Source organism: Terrapene carolina, unplaced genomic scaffold (genome assembly GCF_002925995.2).
Source record: "Terrapene carolina triunguis isolate 2854851 unplaced genomic scaffold, T_m_triunguis-2.0 Scaffold88, whole genome shotgun sequence".
In the NCBI taxonomy this organism is placed as follows: Eukaryota; Metazoa; Chordata; order Testudines; family Emydidae; genus Terrapene; species Terrapene triunguis.
Window position 1 is genome coordinate 36,149,962 of NW_020664439.1, and position 20,024 is coordinate 36,169,985.

Sequence of the window (20,024 nt, forward strand, 5' to 3'; positions counted from 1 at the left end):
ATTGTGTGAATGAATCTATATATATATGTGTGTGTGTGTGTGTATATATAAGGAATAAGTAGTGATAGGAATAAGTAGTCAAACAACGTTGTTTACTTTTATCTTTTGCTTTACCATTATATTTACAATAAATGTGGCATCTTTGCCTTATCCCTCTTAATAAGATCCTGCTGGTTTTTATTCTATTGGTATAACACGTTGTGAGTTCAAACCTTGAGGGGGCCACTTAGGAATCTGGGGCAAAAATCAGTACTTGGTCCTGCTAGTGAAGGCAGGGGGCTGGACTCCATGACCTTTCAAGGTCCCTTCCAGTTCTAGGAGATAATAATAAATAAATAAATTAATGGAGATGTCCTAACTGTTTTACTCACCAATGATGACAGTGTTGTCATCAGCTATAAGCAATTTGCTGTGAACATAGATGAGTTCAGTGACGAGATTTCCGTCCAGCTCGGCGTATGTTCGAAGCCCACAGAACGATATGTAATTTATCCACCGATCTCCAACTGAGGATTAAAAGGGACAATGAGGTGGGAGAGTGAGAGGTGGTCATTAGTAATATCAAGGCAAGGAAAAGCAAAACAGTTAACTTTCAACATCTCCTTAACAATAACATAATGTAAATAAGTCTCTTTAAAATAGATGTTACTCTGCTATGCCTCTCTGTGCCATTCTGATTCATATGGCCAGCTTGACTGGCTACCCAGGGATTCCCCCATTTTGGACCAAACTCTGCCTTGTGTTGTATACTAGCACCTCCAATTGATGCTAACAACTGAGAATCATTTGGCTAGTTGGTTGCTTTCTCTGACTGAGCTGTGGGGAAGAGGTTGTAACCATTTTTTTGTCTGCACATGCTATGGAAACCATTTTCTATTTTAAATGACCTACACTTCAGATTTAGACAAAAATACATGAATCAAGGATGTATTATATGGCACGTGTATTTATGAAACATGTTTTTCGTGGTGCTCTGATTTCTATCCAAGCAAATTTAAGGACGCAGGCTGACCCCAGGAAAGCAATTATGATAACAGTGTTATAATTAAATAGTTTTATCTCTGTGTGGTCATTGGGTGCCAAGCAACAGTGTAACAAAAAACCATCTCTAAAACAACCCAAGGCTATATGATCCAATAAACAAAATCCAAAAGTGGTGAAGAATCATACATAAGAATTCCCCACCCAACAATCTATAAAATACACACTTCTATTGTCCTCACTCCATCTTTGTGCTGCATAACTCAATGTTAGAAATCAACTTGACCACAAAATCAAGCTAAACAGAAATAAATATTGGGAGTCTTGTCCACGAGGATGCCACTGATTGGATCTTACTGCTTGATTATATTTTGTCAGATACACAGATGTTTTTGGCTAGTGTGTTTTCCTTATTTTGAAGATGTTTGATATTTGACATAATTGCAATATTTTATGTTATTGAAGTTTATATAACTGGCGAGTGGATGAGCTCATTTATGCTTTATAGCTAATCAATCAAAGTTTAGTGTCCTCAAGACCTAATGATGAACATCACACAGAGAGGGAAACAAAGCACTTACTCTCTGCTTTCAACTGTCCCAGGATAGAATTATCTCCTCTGCACATGGTCCTGGAAAGAATTAAGGTGGCAGTTACAAATACAAATGATCTGAAGCAACGACGTACAATTAGGTATGTGAAGATAGCGATACTCCTGATGTGCTAATCACAAACACAAGACACATTTTAAGTACCATATAAAGAGAAGAGCTGTGACATTCTCAGAATACATTTTTCCTAAACAAATGTCAACAGGGGTGTAGAACACAGAAGGCATAGAAGTTCGTATGCACCTCTGGTCGGTCACCTTCTGCTGGGGAAGATATTGTAGTCTACATGGGGATAAAAAACCCACATCTGGCCTGGGTCAGCTAAGTCAGGCTCACAGGGCTGAAAAATCTCTGTGTAGACATAACCTAAGTATGATTCTGCCGGTCACTGGATTCTCAATGTTGGTCCCTTGGTCTCACGACCCCTATGGTAGCATGGCTCCCTTATAAACCCATGCTGCCTTCAGCTGTCCCTCCCCAGAAAGCAGTCACAGCAGTACCACTTCCTTCCCCTTTCAAAGCCTCTCCCCGCCATCACCCTTGTGCTGGGGTTGCTTCTCTCTTCTGAACAAGGAGAGAGGAGCATGGGGTCCCAAGGACCAGAAGGGATCTCTGAGCAGTCTGAGCATCAGCTTTGAAAAAGACTATGGGGGAGATTTTAAAAGGCATAATTGGTAGCTATGTGCCTAATCTGCAATGACTTTCATTAGGATTTAAGGCCTAACTGCCATTTGTGCCTTTGAAAATCTCTCTCTTCCCCGACCCCACCCTACCGCCAGGCTCTGTGGAGCACGAGATTACAAAACTTTGAGGCCTGCCCCAACCTTTACTCCTTGCAAAGAGATATATTTAGCACCATGAAATTTATTGGGTGTGGGTCTTTCAGATGGGGCCTCCTGTGCTCTGAGTGAACATTAAATATCAGTATTTATGCACGTATTTCCAGGGTATAATATAGGTGTCTGTGTTTGAAAATGCATGTTATTCCTCTCAGGCTGATCTCAGAATCTGTGAGATATACCTGCAAGAAATTCAAGATCTGCTGATGAAACCTAACTAGGGCCCCTGACAAAAGCAATATGGCTGACAAAACCATAAAGCTCTGAGCTCCCTCTGCTGGCTGGGCAGCAGGGCAGTCAAATAAAGCACTCTTCTCTGGGCTGAATTGTCATCTTTAATGATGGTGGAGCTCAAAGCAAGATAGAGTTGTGGTGCTAATATTTGTTGTTGAACAAATAAAGCCATGTTAATTTCAGCTCTGTTGAAACCATGGGGAAAATTGATACTAAAATACTGTCAGGCTTCTAAAAAAATATCAAAACCACACGGATAAACTAGAAAAAAATGTAGTGATATGTAGTAAATTGTAGTAAATTCTTAAAAGGAGGGTGGAAATTTCAAGTATGAGTAAATTAAGTCTACCTCTATGTGCTTGTAGAAAACAAACTTATTTTGGAGCCTTATGGTGCATCCAGAAAACAGGCTAGACAATGAGCTCAGCAAGGATTTTATTAGCTATCTCTAAGTCCAAGGTCACTATTGCAAATAACAACAATAATATAAAAAACTGTTGGCGTGTTATGTAAAAACTGTATCACAGATAAACAGTTCATTTTCTTTTTTCTTTCCCACATACTGTATGTATGTACAGTGCCTAGCACAATATGGCCTTGATTCTGATTGGAGCCTGTGGTCACTACCACAGTACAAATCATCACTACCACCACCACATCAACAAAACCATGGAGATCACTATAAAGATCTCAGAGTACCGTGTCCTTTTTTGGCCTGTGCACAGTACCTGTAGTTGAAGTGCATTATGGCTTGCAGTGCATTCCCACCTCCAGTTGAAATATCTCCTTCAAATCCAGGCAACAGCGGGATCACCACATACACTCGGTATCGTTTGCTGTCCCTAAAATAAATAATCCAATAATCCTTTGGGATATTTTCCTGCAATTTCAACTTCTTTTCACCAAGCCTGCAACCAGTCCTTATTCACTGGCTCTCATTCCATTGATTTACTCCTATGGTTTCTGTAGTAGGCTTCTACTTCATTTTTAAGGGAGCGCGAGTCAAATGTATTTTTGGTTCAGGTTTTCCACAGTTGTGGTCAGTGCTACAGCATTTATTTAAATGCACGTGCACAGAAGGTGTAATTTACCAAGAACTGAAAACAACAAAAACAGGTGTAGAATAAAAAGAAAGGTTGGGACATGTTTATTTAAGTGTAAGAGGTATGGTATGCATCACAGAGATGCAGGGTGAGGTAATTTTCTTGATTGTTGTGTCTAGCTTTATGGAAATAAGTGCCTTTGAGAATCTCAGTTTAAACGGACAGCACCTTATTGAACATGGCTAGCAGCATAAATTATTATTGTAAAGTCAATACAAGCATGAAAACAAAATTAAATCTACAGTTTTCCTCCTCTCCCAACCTTGTCCTGTTTCCAAGCTGCAGATCACACTGGGAGAGGAGATAGATAGAAAACTCAGTGCACTGGCCAGCTTTTGATGAATGGGCCTTCCCACAATATTTAGAAAGGGTAAATATTTGGCCTCATACATCACAAGGGTTCAGTTTTCAAGTATCCTTAATTGTGATCTGATCCTGGATTACCTCTGACTTGCTAAATCCACCCATTTTTGCTTTTTCTTTGTTGTTAGTTAGATGCTTATCTTGAGGGCCAGCCAATTTCCGCTGTGGCTTAATTCTAGAGATGCCTTTCAGCCTGAGTAATCCAAAATAACAGTAGGGTGCCAAACAGTGGCAATTTCCCTAATTAAAATTCAAATGCTCCCTGGCTTTAGATGCTGTTTTTACCACCATGAAAATAATGGTGGGTAATTTCTGATTGCCTTCAAAGCCCAAATTGTTTTGTTATTGTACTCTATATGTGAAGAGTCTTATTTAATTTACTCATCACTAGGTGGCAATGTATTTCAGTATGGATAAAGCCATTTTAAAAAACAGTATCTAGGTGGACCAGTTTACATTTTGCGAAGACCATTTTTTCCTGGTAAATCCTTAATTAGCTTGCACCTTCAGATGAGAGACCAGAATAATGGCCAGGGGATCAAAACTGGTTCTGATGTGACTACTAGTACATGTATCAGTGGAGGAATTTCTACTGTTAATGGAACAGCTACCATGGTGGCCCTGAAATTATTGCAAGTTGCTTTGGACTATCAATAGGATTACTCATGCTTAAAGCCAAGCATATGCTTAAGCACTTCATGGTTTAACATGTGTCATTTGTAATCTCAGTATTTGAATAATACAGTGTATCCTTTAGTAAGTAGAAGGAAGTACAAAGGGAATACAGTACTGAAGGAATCTATTTATCCTAGCTTAAGCAGTCAAATGTTTATAGATAAAATTTTAATTAAAATGTTATTTTTAAAGCAAACTTTAGAAATGGTTAAAATGTCTCATATGCACATTATAGAAGAGATGTAAATTGCAAAGATTTGGAAATTAAGGATATAATTATTGATATTGATGAAAATATACTGTATTGTGAGAAAAAATTACTTATAATCAGCTAGTTCTTACACAAAACCCAGTTTGCTTGTCTAAACACATAATAAAACCTACTAAAATAGGTCAATGAAACAGAGGAGACAAGGAGAAGAGGAACATTATGAATGTGGAAAATGTTTTGTCTACAGAATAGAGAAATATGATACTTAATTGGGAACACTCCACCAAGATCTTCCATTTAGGATTAAATATCTGTGTGCCAGCTGGCCTTTTCCCCCTTCCCTATGGAAGTTAAAGTGTAACATTACTTCTTTCTTCATCCTAGCCAATGACATGCACCTTATGGCAAATGCAATCTGGGTGATTCAGAATGGACTTGATCTTCTACTCCGTTAAGTCACGACGAGGTACATACCCAGGTGGTTCAGGAAGGTTTGTCCTGCCACGGCTACATTACTATTTGTACTTGTGCTAACTCTCAGATGTGCAACTACATATACATGAACTGAGAATCAGACCCTGTGCTCATAAGGTAGATGTGGCCTAAACAGTAGATTTTCTGCTGGCTCTAATGCAGCTGTTTAAGCTACAAAGAGGAAACCCAGTCCATCGGTATGTGTTAAAATAGCCTATTACATCCGGTCTTGGAAAGATAAATATGATATTATGGATAGTTAAGAAATCTACAATATGTTTGGAATGGCTCTCCAGCTTAACAAGACTATGCTGATAGATTGGGACTATGCTGCACCACAATGGCGAAGTGCCAGGGAGCCACAACCACTGGGTTGCCATACAAATACTAGCACTTTTGAATAGTGAATGCCATTTTGAGGCACACTGCAAAATATTTCTGGTCAACAAAATATTTCTGGCTTTGATGTATATCCAATTGTAGATGCAGAACCAGATTCTTCTCTCATTGATTTTACCCAAGTATAATTCCACAGACTTCACTGAAGTTACTCCTGAATTATACTGGCATGAGAAGAGAATCAGCCTATAGGCTTTTCTCCATAGCATGGTACAGATACCTTCACTATACATTGCTCAATGACCATGTTCCTGTATCTATCCCCAAGCTGTTCTGCCTTCTGGCTGTAGACAGTGGTGTTCATGTTGAAGCAAACCAATTTCTCCACGGTCTGTCTTTCTTCCAGGGTGTCTCTGACCACTCCAAACCAGATTCTGACCTCACACTGGTTTGCTATCGTCTTAATGACTCCTGATTTACACCAGCATAAAGAAGAAGAAAATCAGACCCTCTCTCTCTCTCTCTCTCTCTCTCTCTCTCTCTCTCTCTCTCTCTTTTAGGAGTGTCACTTCCTTCACTTGTCTGTATTTCATGTTAAAGCGCTGAAGAGAGTGAAATCAAGATGACTCCAATGGGTTTCTGAGGACCTTAACACCTCTGAAAATCAGCTCACACATGCTTATGCATGAGAGGAATATTTAGAGACCAGACATTGCAAGTAAATCAAACTCATCCACATGCACAGTGAAAAGCACAAGTGTTAGCTGAAAGGGGGAAGGAAAATGAGGAAGGTTTGCAATAAACTCAATCCAACACCGTAGGGTATGACAAATGTCTTAGGATATGTCTAAACTGCATAAAAATCCCATGGCACCAAGCCTCAAACCCAGTCAACTGACTCAGGAGAGCGGGGTTTGGGCTGCGGGGCTAAAATAGCAATGTAGATGTTTGGGCTTGGCTTGGCGCCTGGGCTCTGAGACCCTCCCACCTCACGGAGTCTCACAACTGGGCTCCAGCCCTAGGCTGAACATCTACACTGCAGTTTTATAGCTCCACAGCCTGAGTCCTACGAGCCTGAGTCAGCTAACCCAGGCCCAGGATCTTTTATTGCAGTGTAGACATATCCTGCAAGATAGACACCAGAAAAACAAACCTAAGCAAAGCTGTCCAGGATCATAGAAAAGGCAAAACTAATTCCTTTGTTGCTAAACGCTCCAGTTAGCCACGTTATCACTGGGCCAGGTCTTAAGTGACAGCACTAAGATATCTGACTCTGATCCATCCATGCAACCTGCTGTAGCTACTGTACAATTTAAAATACTACGGTTCTCTTGCAGTGATGTGGGCATTGTAAATATCCTCCAGCGCTTATCAGAGAAGGGGCTGGCATTGCAGTAATGGTCTAAACTTGAATCACGGTCAAATTCCTCAGAGTATGGCAGCTTTCACTCTCCCCATTTAAAAGCAATCCCCTGCATAGAGATCTTCAATAAACCATGTAGCCAGTTTATATGATTAAACTTACTTGTGTGTAAAGTTGAAGAACAGTTAGAATCATGAAACTAACGCTGGCAATGGACCCATAATGTTAGGTAAGATTTACCAAATGCAGTACCAACAACTTGCTTTTTGACTGAAGTAACATATCTTATAAGGCCAAATTCTACACTAAGTGACACCAGTGCAAGTCCAGAATAATGCCATCAATTTCAGTGGAGTTATTTCAGATTTACATTGGTGTAACAGAGCAGAATTTGGCCAAGATAAATGTTGCCTCTGAGTAAGGACTGTGTCCCTTTACATATTATTTTAAACCGTGTCTTACAAATGCAGTCTGGATTCCATTTACAATATTTTTAATATCATCTTAGTAACAAGATCCTGACAGTTCTTTTGAAAACAAAAAAATACCTGTGTGCTTTAAGAATCCGCCGAGCGATGGTATCTCCAATCTTGTTAGAAACGACTTTGTCATCAGCACAGCTAATAAAAAATTGGTTCTAAGGGAAAAGTGAACACAAAGAAATTCAGAATCATCTCACTGTCTTTTTGCCAAGGATGGTTCGGTGGTTAGGCCCAGAATGCAGATTCACTTCCCTGGTCCACCACTGACTTCCTCAATGACCTTATACAAATCAGTTAGTCTTTCTGTGCCTCAGCTCCTCATCTGTGAAATAGCACTGTCCTGCCTCACAGAGAGGTTGAGAGGATTAATACAGTAAAGATCGTCATGGATTCAGATACTACAATAATGGGGCATGGATAGATACATAAACAGACATTGGGCTGGGGCCCCATTTTGCTACAGTTTGAAAGAAACATTTTTGCTGAACACAGAACAGCAATGACACAATAAGATCACAGGGTTTAATCACAACAAAAATCTCAAAACCCAGAATGTATGATTTTTGTTAGGATAAGAAAAAAATTAAGTGACTGTTTTCAACATCAGCATAGATAACGGCCTCAAATGAGCAATCCTCAGAATTGTTAAATAAAAAAACAATCTGATTTTGTGGCTATGGCAAAGCATGAAGCATACGCAAGTTAGAGACTGCTTCCCAAGCATGTAATTATCTCCAGATAATTATTTGGCATTATTGCCATTGTGAAACTCTTACTTTGACACATGAGATGAAATCCTGTCTCACTGAAGTCAATGGGTGTTTTGCTATTGACTTTACTGGGATCAGTATTTCACCCATGCTGTCTACAAAGTCATAAATCTACATGCTTTCAGGGTTGTGGGACTATTCTGAGTCAAGAAGCAAATAAAGCTACATCCTGTACAATGTTTTCCTGGATGGCAACGTATTATTTTAATTAAATGGTGTCTGTGTGCGCACTCAGGGGGAATAATTATTCTTGATTAATCTCCCTCTTTAAACACTAACAAGTAAAAAACATCCAAACAATAGATGGAAACAGATACAGAATAAGTGTCTCCATTCAGCCATTTATTCCTGCATTTATAAGTCCATTCATACAGAGGAGAATTATGCAAGATCTAAGAGACTATTAAGTGAGTCCACTGCGCATTGATGGGAGACCAAACACTTTGATGTGTAGGGCTGGGAATGCAGCAGAGCCAAGAAGGCAGCTGGAAGACAAAAGTTGCTAGAGGTTCTGGAAAGAGAAATAGTAACGGAGTGGCCTTGTATTTTAACCCACATTTAGAGTTCTGTACTGGTACATTAATTACTGACTTGATCCAAAGCCTATTAAAGTCAATGGACATAATCCTATCGACATCAGGGGGCTGCAGATCAGGCTCTATGTTAATATTAACGTTTCAAAATTTACAAAAGGAGAATAAAATAAAGAACTATCCTGCTGAGGGTCACAGGATGTGCTCAGCACTTCATTGAACCAAACTGCCATTGCCTTGCATCCGTGGTACTTACTTCGATATAGATGTAGTGTTTACTGTTTTCTATCACGCTAACATAAGCATTGTGGATGGATTCTTCATGGTACTTGATGCCAGCTGACCAATCTGCAGCAGAACGGAGCACCTGTAAAGAGACAGATTAGCTGTTTTAGTTCGGCCCTGATATAAGATGGCACTGGCACCCTTTACTAATTGTTTTGAACTGGTTGGTTTATTTTTCATGATTTCACTGACTTATGTAACACACACAACATTTGCTAACTACATGTTATATGTATAACAAAGGGAAATAAAGCTTAGAAATACTGTTAAAAAATTAAAACAGTCTGATGAAAATATAAAGGCCTTGATTCACCATTTTGTTACCCCAATTTTATGCCACAGTAATTTCAGTAAAGTCAATGGAATTATACTGGTGTAAAACTGGAGACACAGAGTGGCAAATCTGGTTGCAAAAGTCTATTACTTACTGTAGTTCTTGTAATGTTGAATTGCCTTTAATATATTTTCTCAAGGCTTGATCCTGAGCTCATTGAAGTCAATAACAAAATTCCCATTGACCTCTATGGTGCCAGATTAGGCATTTATTTCTTATGCACAGAGACACATGCCATCAATTTTACAGCTGCAGTACCTACTGAAATCAGTGAGTTTTGCCCAAAAACTGATGGTGCATTATAATACACAGGCCAATGGCACCAAATTTTAAACAGGAATGGCAGTCTCTGCCCTAAACAAGTACAGTCATTTACATTTTTGTGAAAAATTCTTCCCAAACTGGTCAAATCTGTCAGATTTGTGATTTTTTTATTTTAATTTGCAGTAGGTCAAATTCACATGAAAAATTTTTCTGACTGTCAATCAGAACAGGCATTTCTGAAGTAACAGACATTTCAAGATCCTCCGAGTATATTATTACATCCCGAATGTAGCACAAAAGCTTTTGTCAAAAGGCAACCAAACTAATATGGGAAATACCCTTTGCTCACATTCTCTCCCATGATTAATTTTGTCCTTTGCTGAAACTCTGGTTTGTGCTTTCTCATAGTTTCCTGCCTCTGTTACTATAAACTCCTACTCACTGTCCTTTCCCCAATCTCATCTCTCTCCAGTTCAGTGAGTGCAAACCCCCACTGCCTACATAGTCTTCCCCACCTTCTGCTCTGACCATGCCTCTCTCTTTTTAAGATCTCTCCAGTTGATTTCTCTTCTTCATCCATATTCAATTCAAGCTTCTGCTCCTCACCTCACTATTCTATTCCAATATCTCTAACCTCATCTCCTCCTACATGTCATCCGACCCTCGGGGCTCCACCCAAGCTCTCCCCTTACCATCTCATTCCTCTCCTTCATGCACACCACACCTATGCCTGGAGCAACCCTTCAGTCAACGTTATGGCCACCATCTTGGCTAACACTGGGAACTGAACCAGGAACCTGTAGAGCTAAATTCCTTGAGCTAAAGGAAAAGGGGCAGGTCCTGAGCTAAATTATCATAGCTCAACAAGCTTCAATGGAGCAATGACAATTTACACCAGCTAAGGATCTGGCCCCTAGTCCCTATGGCTGAGATCTGTACCAGACTCGCACGCATATTTCCTCCAGATAGAAAAAGTTCATCCAAGTATCTGATACTCACAGCAAAGTCAAATACTGGACAAATCCCCACTTCTGCGACAGCTGTAATGTTGGCCAACAGCAGGATTAAACTGGGGCCCTCCTGAGCCGAAAGCATAAATTACTGCAGCTTGAGCTGAACAGCCAGCCTCTGTCGCTAGAGGCTGTAACAAACTCGCATCCTTTATGGATTGGGCGCAGAGACAGACACATTACCCACCCTGACCAGCGGGTTACATCAACATGTGTTAAGTGACTTTCATGGCATACTTAAACTCTTTGCATGAAGCCCACCTCCTTCTTCAAGGTCTGTGCCTTGCTCACATCCCCACTGCATTAGTCACATCCCCACTGCATTATCATCCCCACTGCATTAGTCAAGACATCAAGTCAGCTGTTCTAGATGGAAAGCTGGCTGATTTTTTACAACCCACAGCCCAATCGTCATGCTGTCTTGTGAAACTCCCTTTTCCTATTGCTGGTTGTTTTCTGTGTGCTCTCCAGTGCAGAGTTCTCTTCTGCAGGTTCCAGCATTGAAGGAAACAGCCATGATTCCTTACGGAGAGCCATTGGCAGCTGCAGGAGCCAAATGCTAAGTCTGAGAAACAGTTTTGCAGCGGAGGATTCTTGCTTTTTGCTATCTAGCCCCCTCACAGTCTGTCTCTGGCCAGTGGGCCAGCATTGCCTGTAAACAGTTGTGTGATGTGGTAGGTGTGAAACTGCACATTCACCTAAGATAGGATCAGTTCCTTGAGGGGATAGTTTGCCAAGTTGGATGCATCTTATTCTATGATTTATCTCTCATTCTAGTCATGGGCTACATTTTCTGGTATGTAAATAACAACGTACAAATCAACCACAGCTGTGTTTAAGATGTGTTTAATGAAACAAGAATATCCCTTCCGTGTTCTAATATGTTTTAATAAATAGCTGGATTTTCTTGGAATTTACAAATAGGAATACGTGGGCAGCATATTAGCCTGCAAAATACATTTTTAAAACTGGCATGACTGATATAGATATATTTCTGACATACACTAACCCAGACAGTGTGACAGCCAAGGAGACCTCTGTCTAAATGAAAGTTCAGGCAATGGCTTAGCATGTCATGTGAATCCAAATGGGATCACTTGGATATCACCTATTTAACTTCCTTTTAAATGTCTGACTCATAAAACCCTTATCTGCCAAATAAAAAAATATCCAAGAATGAAGATTTATCCAGATGACAAGGACTCTTGAGAATCAAGTCTGTAGTAGGTCTAAATGGGCTTAGCTCCATGGAAGTCAATGGAGATATGCTGATTTACACCAAGTAAGGATCTGGCCCTGATTATTGTATATTTAAGTCAAAGGTTTTACTTTGGATTTGGAGTGCTGCAAATGAGAGCAGAATTTGGTCCACAGTGTGTCAATGAGGAAATCAGAAAGTGATACCTCAGGTGTGTGATGTCTTTAGAGTCACAGAGGTAGGGAAGCATCTAAAGAAGCTACAGAGGGACCTGATCTTGTAAACACTTCCTCTAGTGCAGTGCTTCTCAAGCTATCTGATGTGAGGGACCGGCAATTTTTTTCCCCAATGTGCCAGGGACCGGTGCCATATTATTATCCTATTCGACGCTCTTATGAGGAAACTCGCCGCGGACCGGTAGCCGATGGCTCATGGACCGGCACCGGTCCGCGGACCACCACTTTAAGAAGCACTGCTCTAATGCATGCACTTCTCCTCTGCATAATCCCACTGTCTGCAATGAAGCTCTGCAGTGGAGTGGTTGCGGAATTTGACCATAAGCTTAAAACTAGAGCAAAAGTGAGGCTTAGAAATAAGATAATGGTACCCGTCTGGGCAGATTTTGGAAGTGTAGGGGAAATGCTGGCTGAAAACAAATGGGATAAAAGCAACAACCAATTTGTCAAGAAGTTGCATTTAGCAAAACACAAAACCAAACAAACAAACAAACCAGGAGTAAGTGGGTCATTGCAAAAGAACAAGAGCATCTAAAGTAAGAAACAGTGATGTAAAAGATATGCAGCAGAGGTACCATACAGAGCAGCAATAGAAAGAGTACAGCACGAAGCTTGCAATGGGAAGGAAAGGAAGTTTGTATAGGTGGTTTCAACAAACAAGACAACTTTCAAATACATTAGGAAAAGGAGTTTAAAGAGACATTCAGACCTACCATAGACAGAGTGATTTATTGATCAAAAATATAATTGTTAAAGAACCCAGTAGTCGTGTGTCACTCTATCTATATAGGAGATTGAAGGCAAATGTCACAAGAGAGGAAAGAAAATTCAGAAGGAAATCTGGATTATGCCAAACCAAGTGAACAGAAAGTAAATCTGATGAGTGAAAAAACTCCAGAGCAGAATGGGATCCATCCCAGGATTTTAAGGAAAGTGTGAAAGAACTTGGCAAACTTTTAGTAGATGTATTTAATAGTAACTCATTGGATATGCATAGTTCTAGTTCTATACATAGTATTCTTACTCTGGAAAAAGACATTATTCAAAAAGCCAAAGTTACAGCAGACAGTAACCATCACAATATGGGACTTGAAGAGCTTTGATATTTAAGCAACAACTAGAGAAACTATGGCTAATTTTTTTTGTTTTCTTTTGTTTGTCAAAGAGTTTCTCTGGAAAAAAAAAGGGAGAATTGAAGAGAGCATCTCATTGAAGTACACCTTGTCCTGAAGGACTGTGAAGTAATAAGACAGGACACTGCAATGATATTCTACTAGTAGAACAGAGGGAAGGAATCTTAAAGGAAATTAGTCTGCTTACCCATGATGAATAGTGGGCATATAAAGAATAACATAGCCAGGGTAGCAACAAGAATAACTAATTTTAAAAAGATGCCACTATTAAATTATACTTCCACCCATTTTAACGCCCCTTTACACTACCAGAGGTCCTCTTGTACATGAGGATCAGGCCTTTATATTTTAAAGCAAACTTACACTGCCCAGCCTCTTGGGAGTATCTGATGATGTCTGGGCCAGGAGGGAGCAGCCACCTCCTGTGCTGCTAGGAATGATCTTTCTGTGAGTATGGGGGGAAATTCTGGCTGCCCAGCTAGCATCTGCTGCTGCACCAATGCTCCAGATGATGGGCTTCCAATGAGCATCAATGTTCTCTACTCTTCTCTGTTCTCTCATGCTGGTCACACACTCCTGGGCCTCGACCGCCACGCCCTGCAGCAGTGAAACTCAGAGCTCAGCTGCCTATCCTGGGTTTGCTGGTGTAGTTGGCTGCAGCTCCTCCACTAGGCTTCCTCAGCCCTCTGTTGCGAAGGTGTAGTGGCACAGTGCATGCAGCCCACTGGCCAGAAGCTACCGACGCAATCTGCAGCAATTAGCAGCAGGGAGCATATGGCAGTGGGCTTCATGGGTGCCAAAAGCCAGCCTGGCCTGAGGAATTCGATCCAAAATTTAACTCTTTTACGAAAACATTTGTAAAATGTTTCTTTCATAGCACCTGAGCCACCAATATTTAAAGGGTGCTTTAGAATAGATGGCTAACTTTCCCAGTGTCCCCAGCAGAGTAATTTCTGCTTTCCAAATAAGTTGTTCAGTGTCGGTACCAATGCAGTGATTTCAACAGCTCAAAAACCCCTCCATTAGCAGCAGTAGTTGCTGTTCTGCTGGAGACAAGGAATAAATCAATGTGGGGTTTTTTTTTTTTCATTTTATACTTGATGACATAAGCCTCTCTCAATTTGAAAAATGGTTTTACCACTCAGAGACAAACTAATGGTTGGCTGGAAAAATCATCCAACAAGAGAACCACCAGATCAGAAAGAGATCGATCACTTTCAATCCCACAGCTTCACAACTAGCCAGTCCAGACGCCCCCTCTCCTTTTAAATTCTCTTTTATCCCCTCCCTCACCAAATCATCACACCAGCTTGACAGGTCACAGCATTGTTGCTCCAAACTCTAAAGGAATTCCTTCTCTGCCGTTCCTCCCTGTAGCAAAGTCCTTTAGTCAAAGATAGAAGTTATTAACTAAACCAAATTTGAGGGTTCTGCTTCTCACTAAAATCAGTCAACATGAGTCCAGCAGGGTCACATAACACATTGATGACAGGTTTTAAAAAGATACATTTCAGGGTAGACACACATTCAGCCATCTATCTATGGTACCTTTATGGCCTCCGTTACCATCGTAGCTGAGCTCCTCACTATCTTTAATGTATTTATCCTCACAACACCCTGTGAGGTAAGGAATTACTTTTATTCCCATTTTTCAGATGAGGGACTGAGGCACAGAGAGACTTAGGGCCAGAGTTTCAAAGGTACCTGAATACCTTTAAAAATATGGCCCTAAGTGACTCACTGAACATCACACAGGAAGTCTGAGGTCAACCAAGGGCTTGAATCCAAGTCTCCCAAATCCTAGGCTACTGCCCTGACCACTGGAACATCCTCTCTCTTGTATGCATCATCATCTTGGTAATATTTGTATATTGTAATGAATTGGCTTGTGTCTGCATGTGAACATGTGTGCTACCACCCTCTACTGGATGGAACCAGAACTGCTCAACTCTGTATCATGGGAACTATACTGTTAACAGTAAAATGTGATTCTCTTTTAGCAGGTGTCTGTGCCTTTGAAACAGGAAGATTTCAGTTGCAACTCCGTTTATTTCATAAAGGTCTGAGTGGTCACTGTATGCACCAGGGTAATACCTGAAGTTTAGGTTGCCACAGATTAATTATGATATATACGTGCTCTGAACTTCCTTTTAAATTAATATTTACTTATTACTAATGTGTAATTTACCACTCTTGTCAAATTGTCCTCTCTTGTCAATGCATTCAAAATTAATAAACTGAAATGCAAAATCCTTCAGTTTCAGAGAAAAGGTCTGCATACTACTTAAGCATATTACACAGAAACAAGCACTGGTGTTCTCTCCTCTCCCTCCCCTCTCAGCTCTGCAGCTTCCCATCACTCATGCAATTTTTATGCAGGTGCTGTCATCCCTTTAACCTCTTTAATCCAAGCAACAACACCACCACCAGTATTTGCTGGGAGTTATTCCATAACTGCAAACAATACGTACTGTGGAGCACATTTCTAAGAGCTACTACCTTGTGTCACTCAGGGTGCATGATGATTCATTGTGTCTTACAGTCTGAACAGGGTGTGAGGTTGTCTCACCATGTCACAGACTTACTGTGTCTTGCTTGGATAATAACTGGAAATTAGAGCTGGAAAAACTGAGAGTGATTTTAGTTTGGTGACTCCCTGTCAAACAAGTTTGGCTCATGCAAAAATCAAAGGTGCTATGATAATCAAACCCCAAACTTTGGGAGAGAATGCTTGACTCAACCCACAAGCTGTCTAACTTACTCCTTCCTTTCTAACTCCTGTCTTCACATCTTTTCCTGTGCGTTCCCTCAGGACTGACTCGACTGCCCCATGATGCAATCCAAACCCCACCCAGACCTGTTTTGCTGTGCTTTCACCCTGTCTTCCTGCCAACAGCTCCTTACAACACATTTCTTCCAGAAGGCCTATGAACCCCAGTCCTCCCCTCAAAGAAGTGACAACAAAACAGATGGAGGGAGCAGACCAAAACCTGTGAAACTAACAATTAGAGGCCGCTATGATAATACAGATAAAACATCAGCATCATGGCTCAGTCAGTAGGCTTTCTGTGGCAATATCCCACCCCCCACCTATCCTTCATCTAATCAAGTCCAGAATTTCAAAAGGGCTCAGTCAGCACTCACAACTGGAGTCAGATTTTCAAACAGAGAGTTCAGCTCCCATTCACGCAGATAAAAGAAGTGGCCAGATTTTCAACAGTGCCAAGCACTCAGCAGCTCCCATTAAATCTATTCATTAGATTTTACTCTTCTTGGAGCAGGGAATTTGTCTCCGATTTGCCTGTAAAAGGACTCTATCCTACCACTAGTGCTATATAAACAATGATAATAAATGTTTCTGGGTTTGACCTATCTCTACTAGAGGAAGGATTTACATAAAAACATATCCCTCCTGCCCTTCTGGGTAAGAGTGCCTGTGAAAGACTAGAGGGACTCTGTTCATGTCTCGAACCATCACTGCAGTCAAACTGAAAGGTAAATGAGACGCCTGCATCCTGCCCACAGTAACACTATTTAGACAGACGAAGATCAGCTTTACATCAATGGAGTGTCTTGCAGTGGGGAGCTGATAAGAAAGAGAAAGGCAGGTTCCATGATGGACCCAGCTGCCTCAGTAGCATAGTTGGAAATACCAGAGGTGATGCTTTGGGTATTTACACAAGGAAGCTAAGTAACCGAGCTGAGACCCTGGGTCTGTGCATGTATGGAGGAGGGGGGGAGATTAAGGGCCAGATTCTGACTCTTACTCAAAGGGGGCTTATCTGACTGCTATGCGGCGCTCATTACCTGCAGCCCTCTCCATCTGATCTCTGCCTGCAAAAGCCAGTAATAGATGTCGAGCCAGTCATTAACCTTCAGCTATAACTTCAACACACATAACATCTTTTAGAACACTGCTTAGTAAACTGCATTTCCATTGCCAGCCAGAGCTCCCTGCACTTAAGGCTTCTTGTATGGTTTCCTAGTAACCCAGCTTCCTGTTGTGTGCGGTTCCATTAGACAAACAAATCAAAATCAGGAAAACAAGCAAATTACAGAAGAAGAAGCTGCCAGAATTGCAGTATGTGCATGCACAAATATGCTGGAGAGGGTCATCTTGCAAATACAGACTAAGGCCTTGGCTACACTCGCGGATTCAAGCGCAAGTGTAGGCGCGCCGCCAGCACTGCGAGAGCTGTCTCGCAGCGCTGCAAGTACTCCACCTCTCCGAGGGGAGTAGCTTGCAGCACTGCGAGGGAGTGTGCAGCACTGCAGGCGCTGATTACACTGGCGCTTTACAGCGCTGCACTCGCTGCACTCAGGGGGGGTGTTTTTTCACACCCCTGAGCACAGCAAGTGCAGCGCTGTGAATTGCCAGTGTAGCCAAGGCTTAAGAGGCTCTCCGGCTCACTGCCTGCTTCTACCACACAGCAGTATAAATACTACTTGCTATGTGCAGGTACATTAGAAGGGATATTGCACTCCATGAACATTCAAGGGAGAAACCATGTTTGCAGCAAAACATGTTTTTACATGTATACAGCTTTATGCAGCTCATGGATGAGCCAGGCTGACAGCTCTCAAAAGGCTGCAGTCTGCCATTAGAGATGAGCTTGTGTAATTTGCAATGAATAATTTACAGGATGTCTATAAGCAGATCAAAATTTTCTGGAAATATATTCATTACTGGCATTTCTCAACCAATTTCTTTGTTTTTTGCTTAGTGTTTTTTCTGTTGATTGATGGTTAATGGTTCACTGGGTTTGATACTTAACATTCTGTATTCAAGCTCTGTTGGTGAGTTCTGACTGGTCACATAAGTCATCTGAGTATTTATTATGTTTTCTGATTGAATCAGCATAACTCAACATCAGGAGGCAGGCTCAAGAAACACACTAGAGATGCTCAGGATGGGTCTAGGCTAGAAAATTGCACTGGTGTGACGGACAGGGTGCAAACTGTAACAGTGCAGACCATCCACACTGGGCATCCTAGTTCTGGTGCATACAGAGCACCATATCCACGTGCGTGCGCGCGCACACACACACACACACACACACACACACACACACAGAGCCTCATATGGCATTTGCTGCAAGTGCTGCAGGGTCTCTCAACATTTGCACCTACCCCACAACTCTCCATGCAGCTCCCTGCAGCAGGTACCTAATGTCTAAAGAACTCTTACACCTGTTCACGATGGATCTGTCCATCACAAGGAGCAGCATACTTGCAGGTGGTGTGGCAGAGAGTTTCCAACCTTTTCTCAAGCTGCTGCCAGGTGGAGTCTGGGCCGAAGAACTTATTTTGGGCATTCTAGACACTTTTTTCCTGCTCAGCTTTGACCACCTGTATTTGACACAAGCTCTCTCTCTCTCTCTCACACACACACAGACACACACAATCCTGTCACTTCCTAGGCACACTTCCTAAGCACTTCCATTTCCACCCTGCATTCCTAACAGGTCTAGTTCTGCTGTTTAATAATCACATTCAACATATGCATTCAGCACAACTAATGGAGTTTAAAATGTCATTTGTATAATTCATCTTACATACACTGAACCCAAACCTCCGCTGCTGTAAATCAGTCTCTATCTGCTGAAATCAACGAAGCTACACTGATTTATACCAGCTGAGTATCTGGCCTGCTAAGTTGCATTTTAAAATAAAAAGTAGTTTACACTTTAAATCCTTTAAAATCTTGAAAGTTTCAGCTGGAAGACTACCAAGGCCTCCTATTACAAAGAGCTAAAAATGAGCCCAAGTGCCAGGAGGTTCTTCATTTTAGGATTCCACGAAATGCCATTTACACCCACCTGTACATTGGCACATACAGACTCGGGCACTTGATACTTCATCTCACTGGCGGTTCGCTGAGATTTTGGCAACAGGAATGGGTAGGACAGGGATCTGTATTTGGGCTTCATGATCTTCAAAAGAAAAAAATGGAGGATGTATTTTAAAACACATTTTCTTCAGATTTTTATGCTGAAGACTTTTACTGTTTTTATGCTCCTCTCTTAATACACAAAAGTGGGGGGGAGAGAACGTAAAGTTTTTCATATTCATAAACTCAATTCCTGTTCTGAATGGTTCTGAAAATATCCATGAATTCTGTACTTCTTCTTGAAATGTGCTCTCAGTATCTTGAAATTAACACTCATACCAAAAAGTCTGTGCAGACGTCAGGCTAACAGTATGTTAGGTCTATTCTTTGCCATGCATTTGCCGTTTGAATGCACATTTGAATATCATTCAGGTTTTGGTCAGGCGAATATAACCACAGGACTATCCTTGTTCTAAAGGCCCACCATAACTGGAAAGGACACATTTCTGTCTGAAAAAGTCATACCGACCATTGTTCGAAGTAGGACCTAAGATCAGGGCTTAAAAAAACATACTGGATATCCAGTCGCCTAAGTAGGCCTGCTCCAGAATGAGCCCTGACACTTCCCAAGCCACACCACCTCCCTTCAATTTGAAGCATAAAACAGTCTTTAATCTTTAGGCAGTGATGAGCTTCAAAACAAGTATCAAAGCACTTCTTCTTCGGGGTGGGGCAGAAACATCAAAACAGAGGGGA

General features: G+C 41.2%; 1 protein-coding gene across 1 annotated transcript in view; it reads right to left on the minus strand.

Moving 5' to 3' along the window:
* The window catches only part of PLD1 (phospholipase D1), a 100,844-nt gene that overhangs the window by 9,335 nt on the left and 71,485 nt on the right, over positions 1-20,024 (minus strand). The window contains exons 18-23 of the mRNA XM_024221289.3: positions 19,258-19,371; positions 9,235-9,345; positions 7,742-7,830; positions 3,394-3,507; positions 1,563-1,612; positions 372-506 (exon numbers count right to left, since the gene is read on the minus strand). Of these exons, the coding sequence (XP_024077057.1) occupies positions 372-506; positions 1,563-1,612; positions 3,394-3,507; positions 7,742-7,830; positions 9,235-9,345; positions 19,258-19,371 (613 nt within the window). The remainder of the gene's footprint in view (positions 1-371; positions 507-1,562; positions 1,613-3,393; positions 3,508-7,741; positions 7,831-9,234; positions 9,346-19,257; positions 19,372-20,024) is intronic.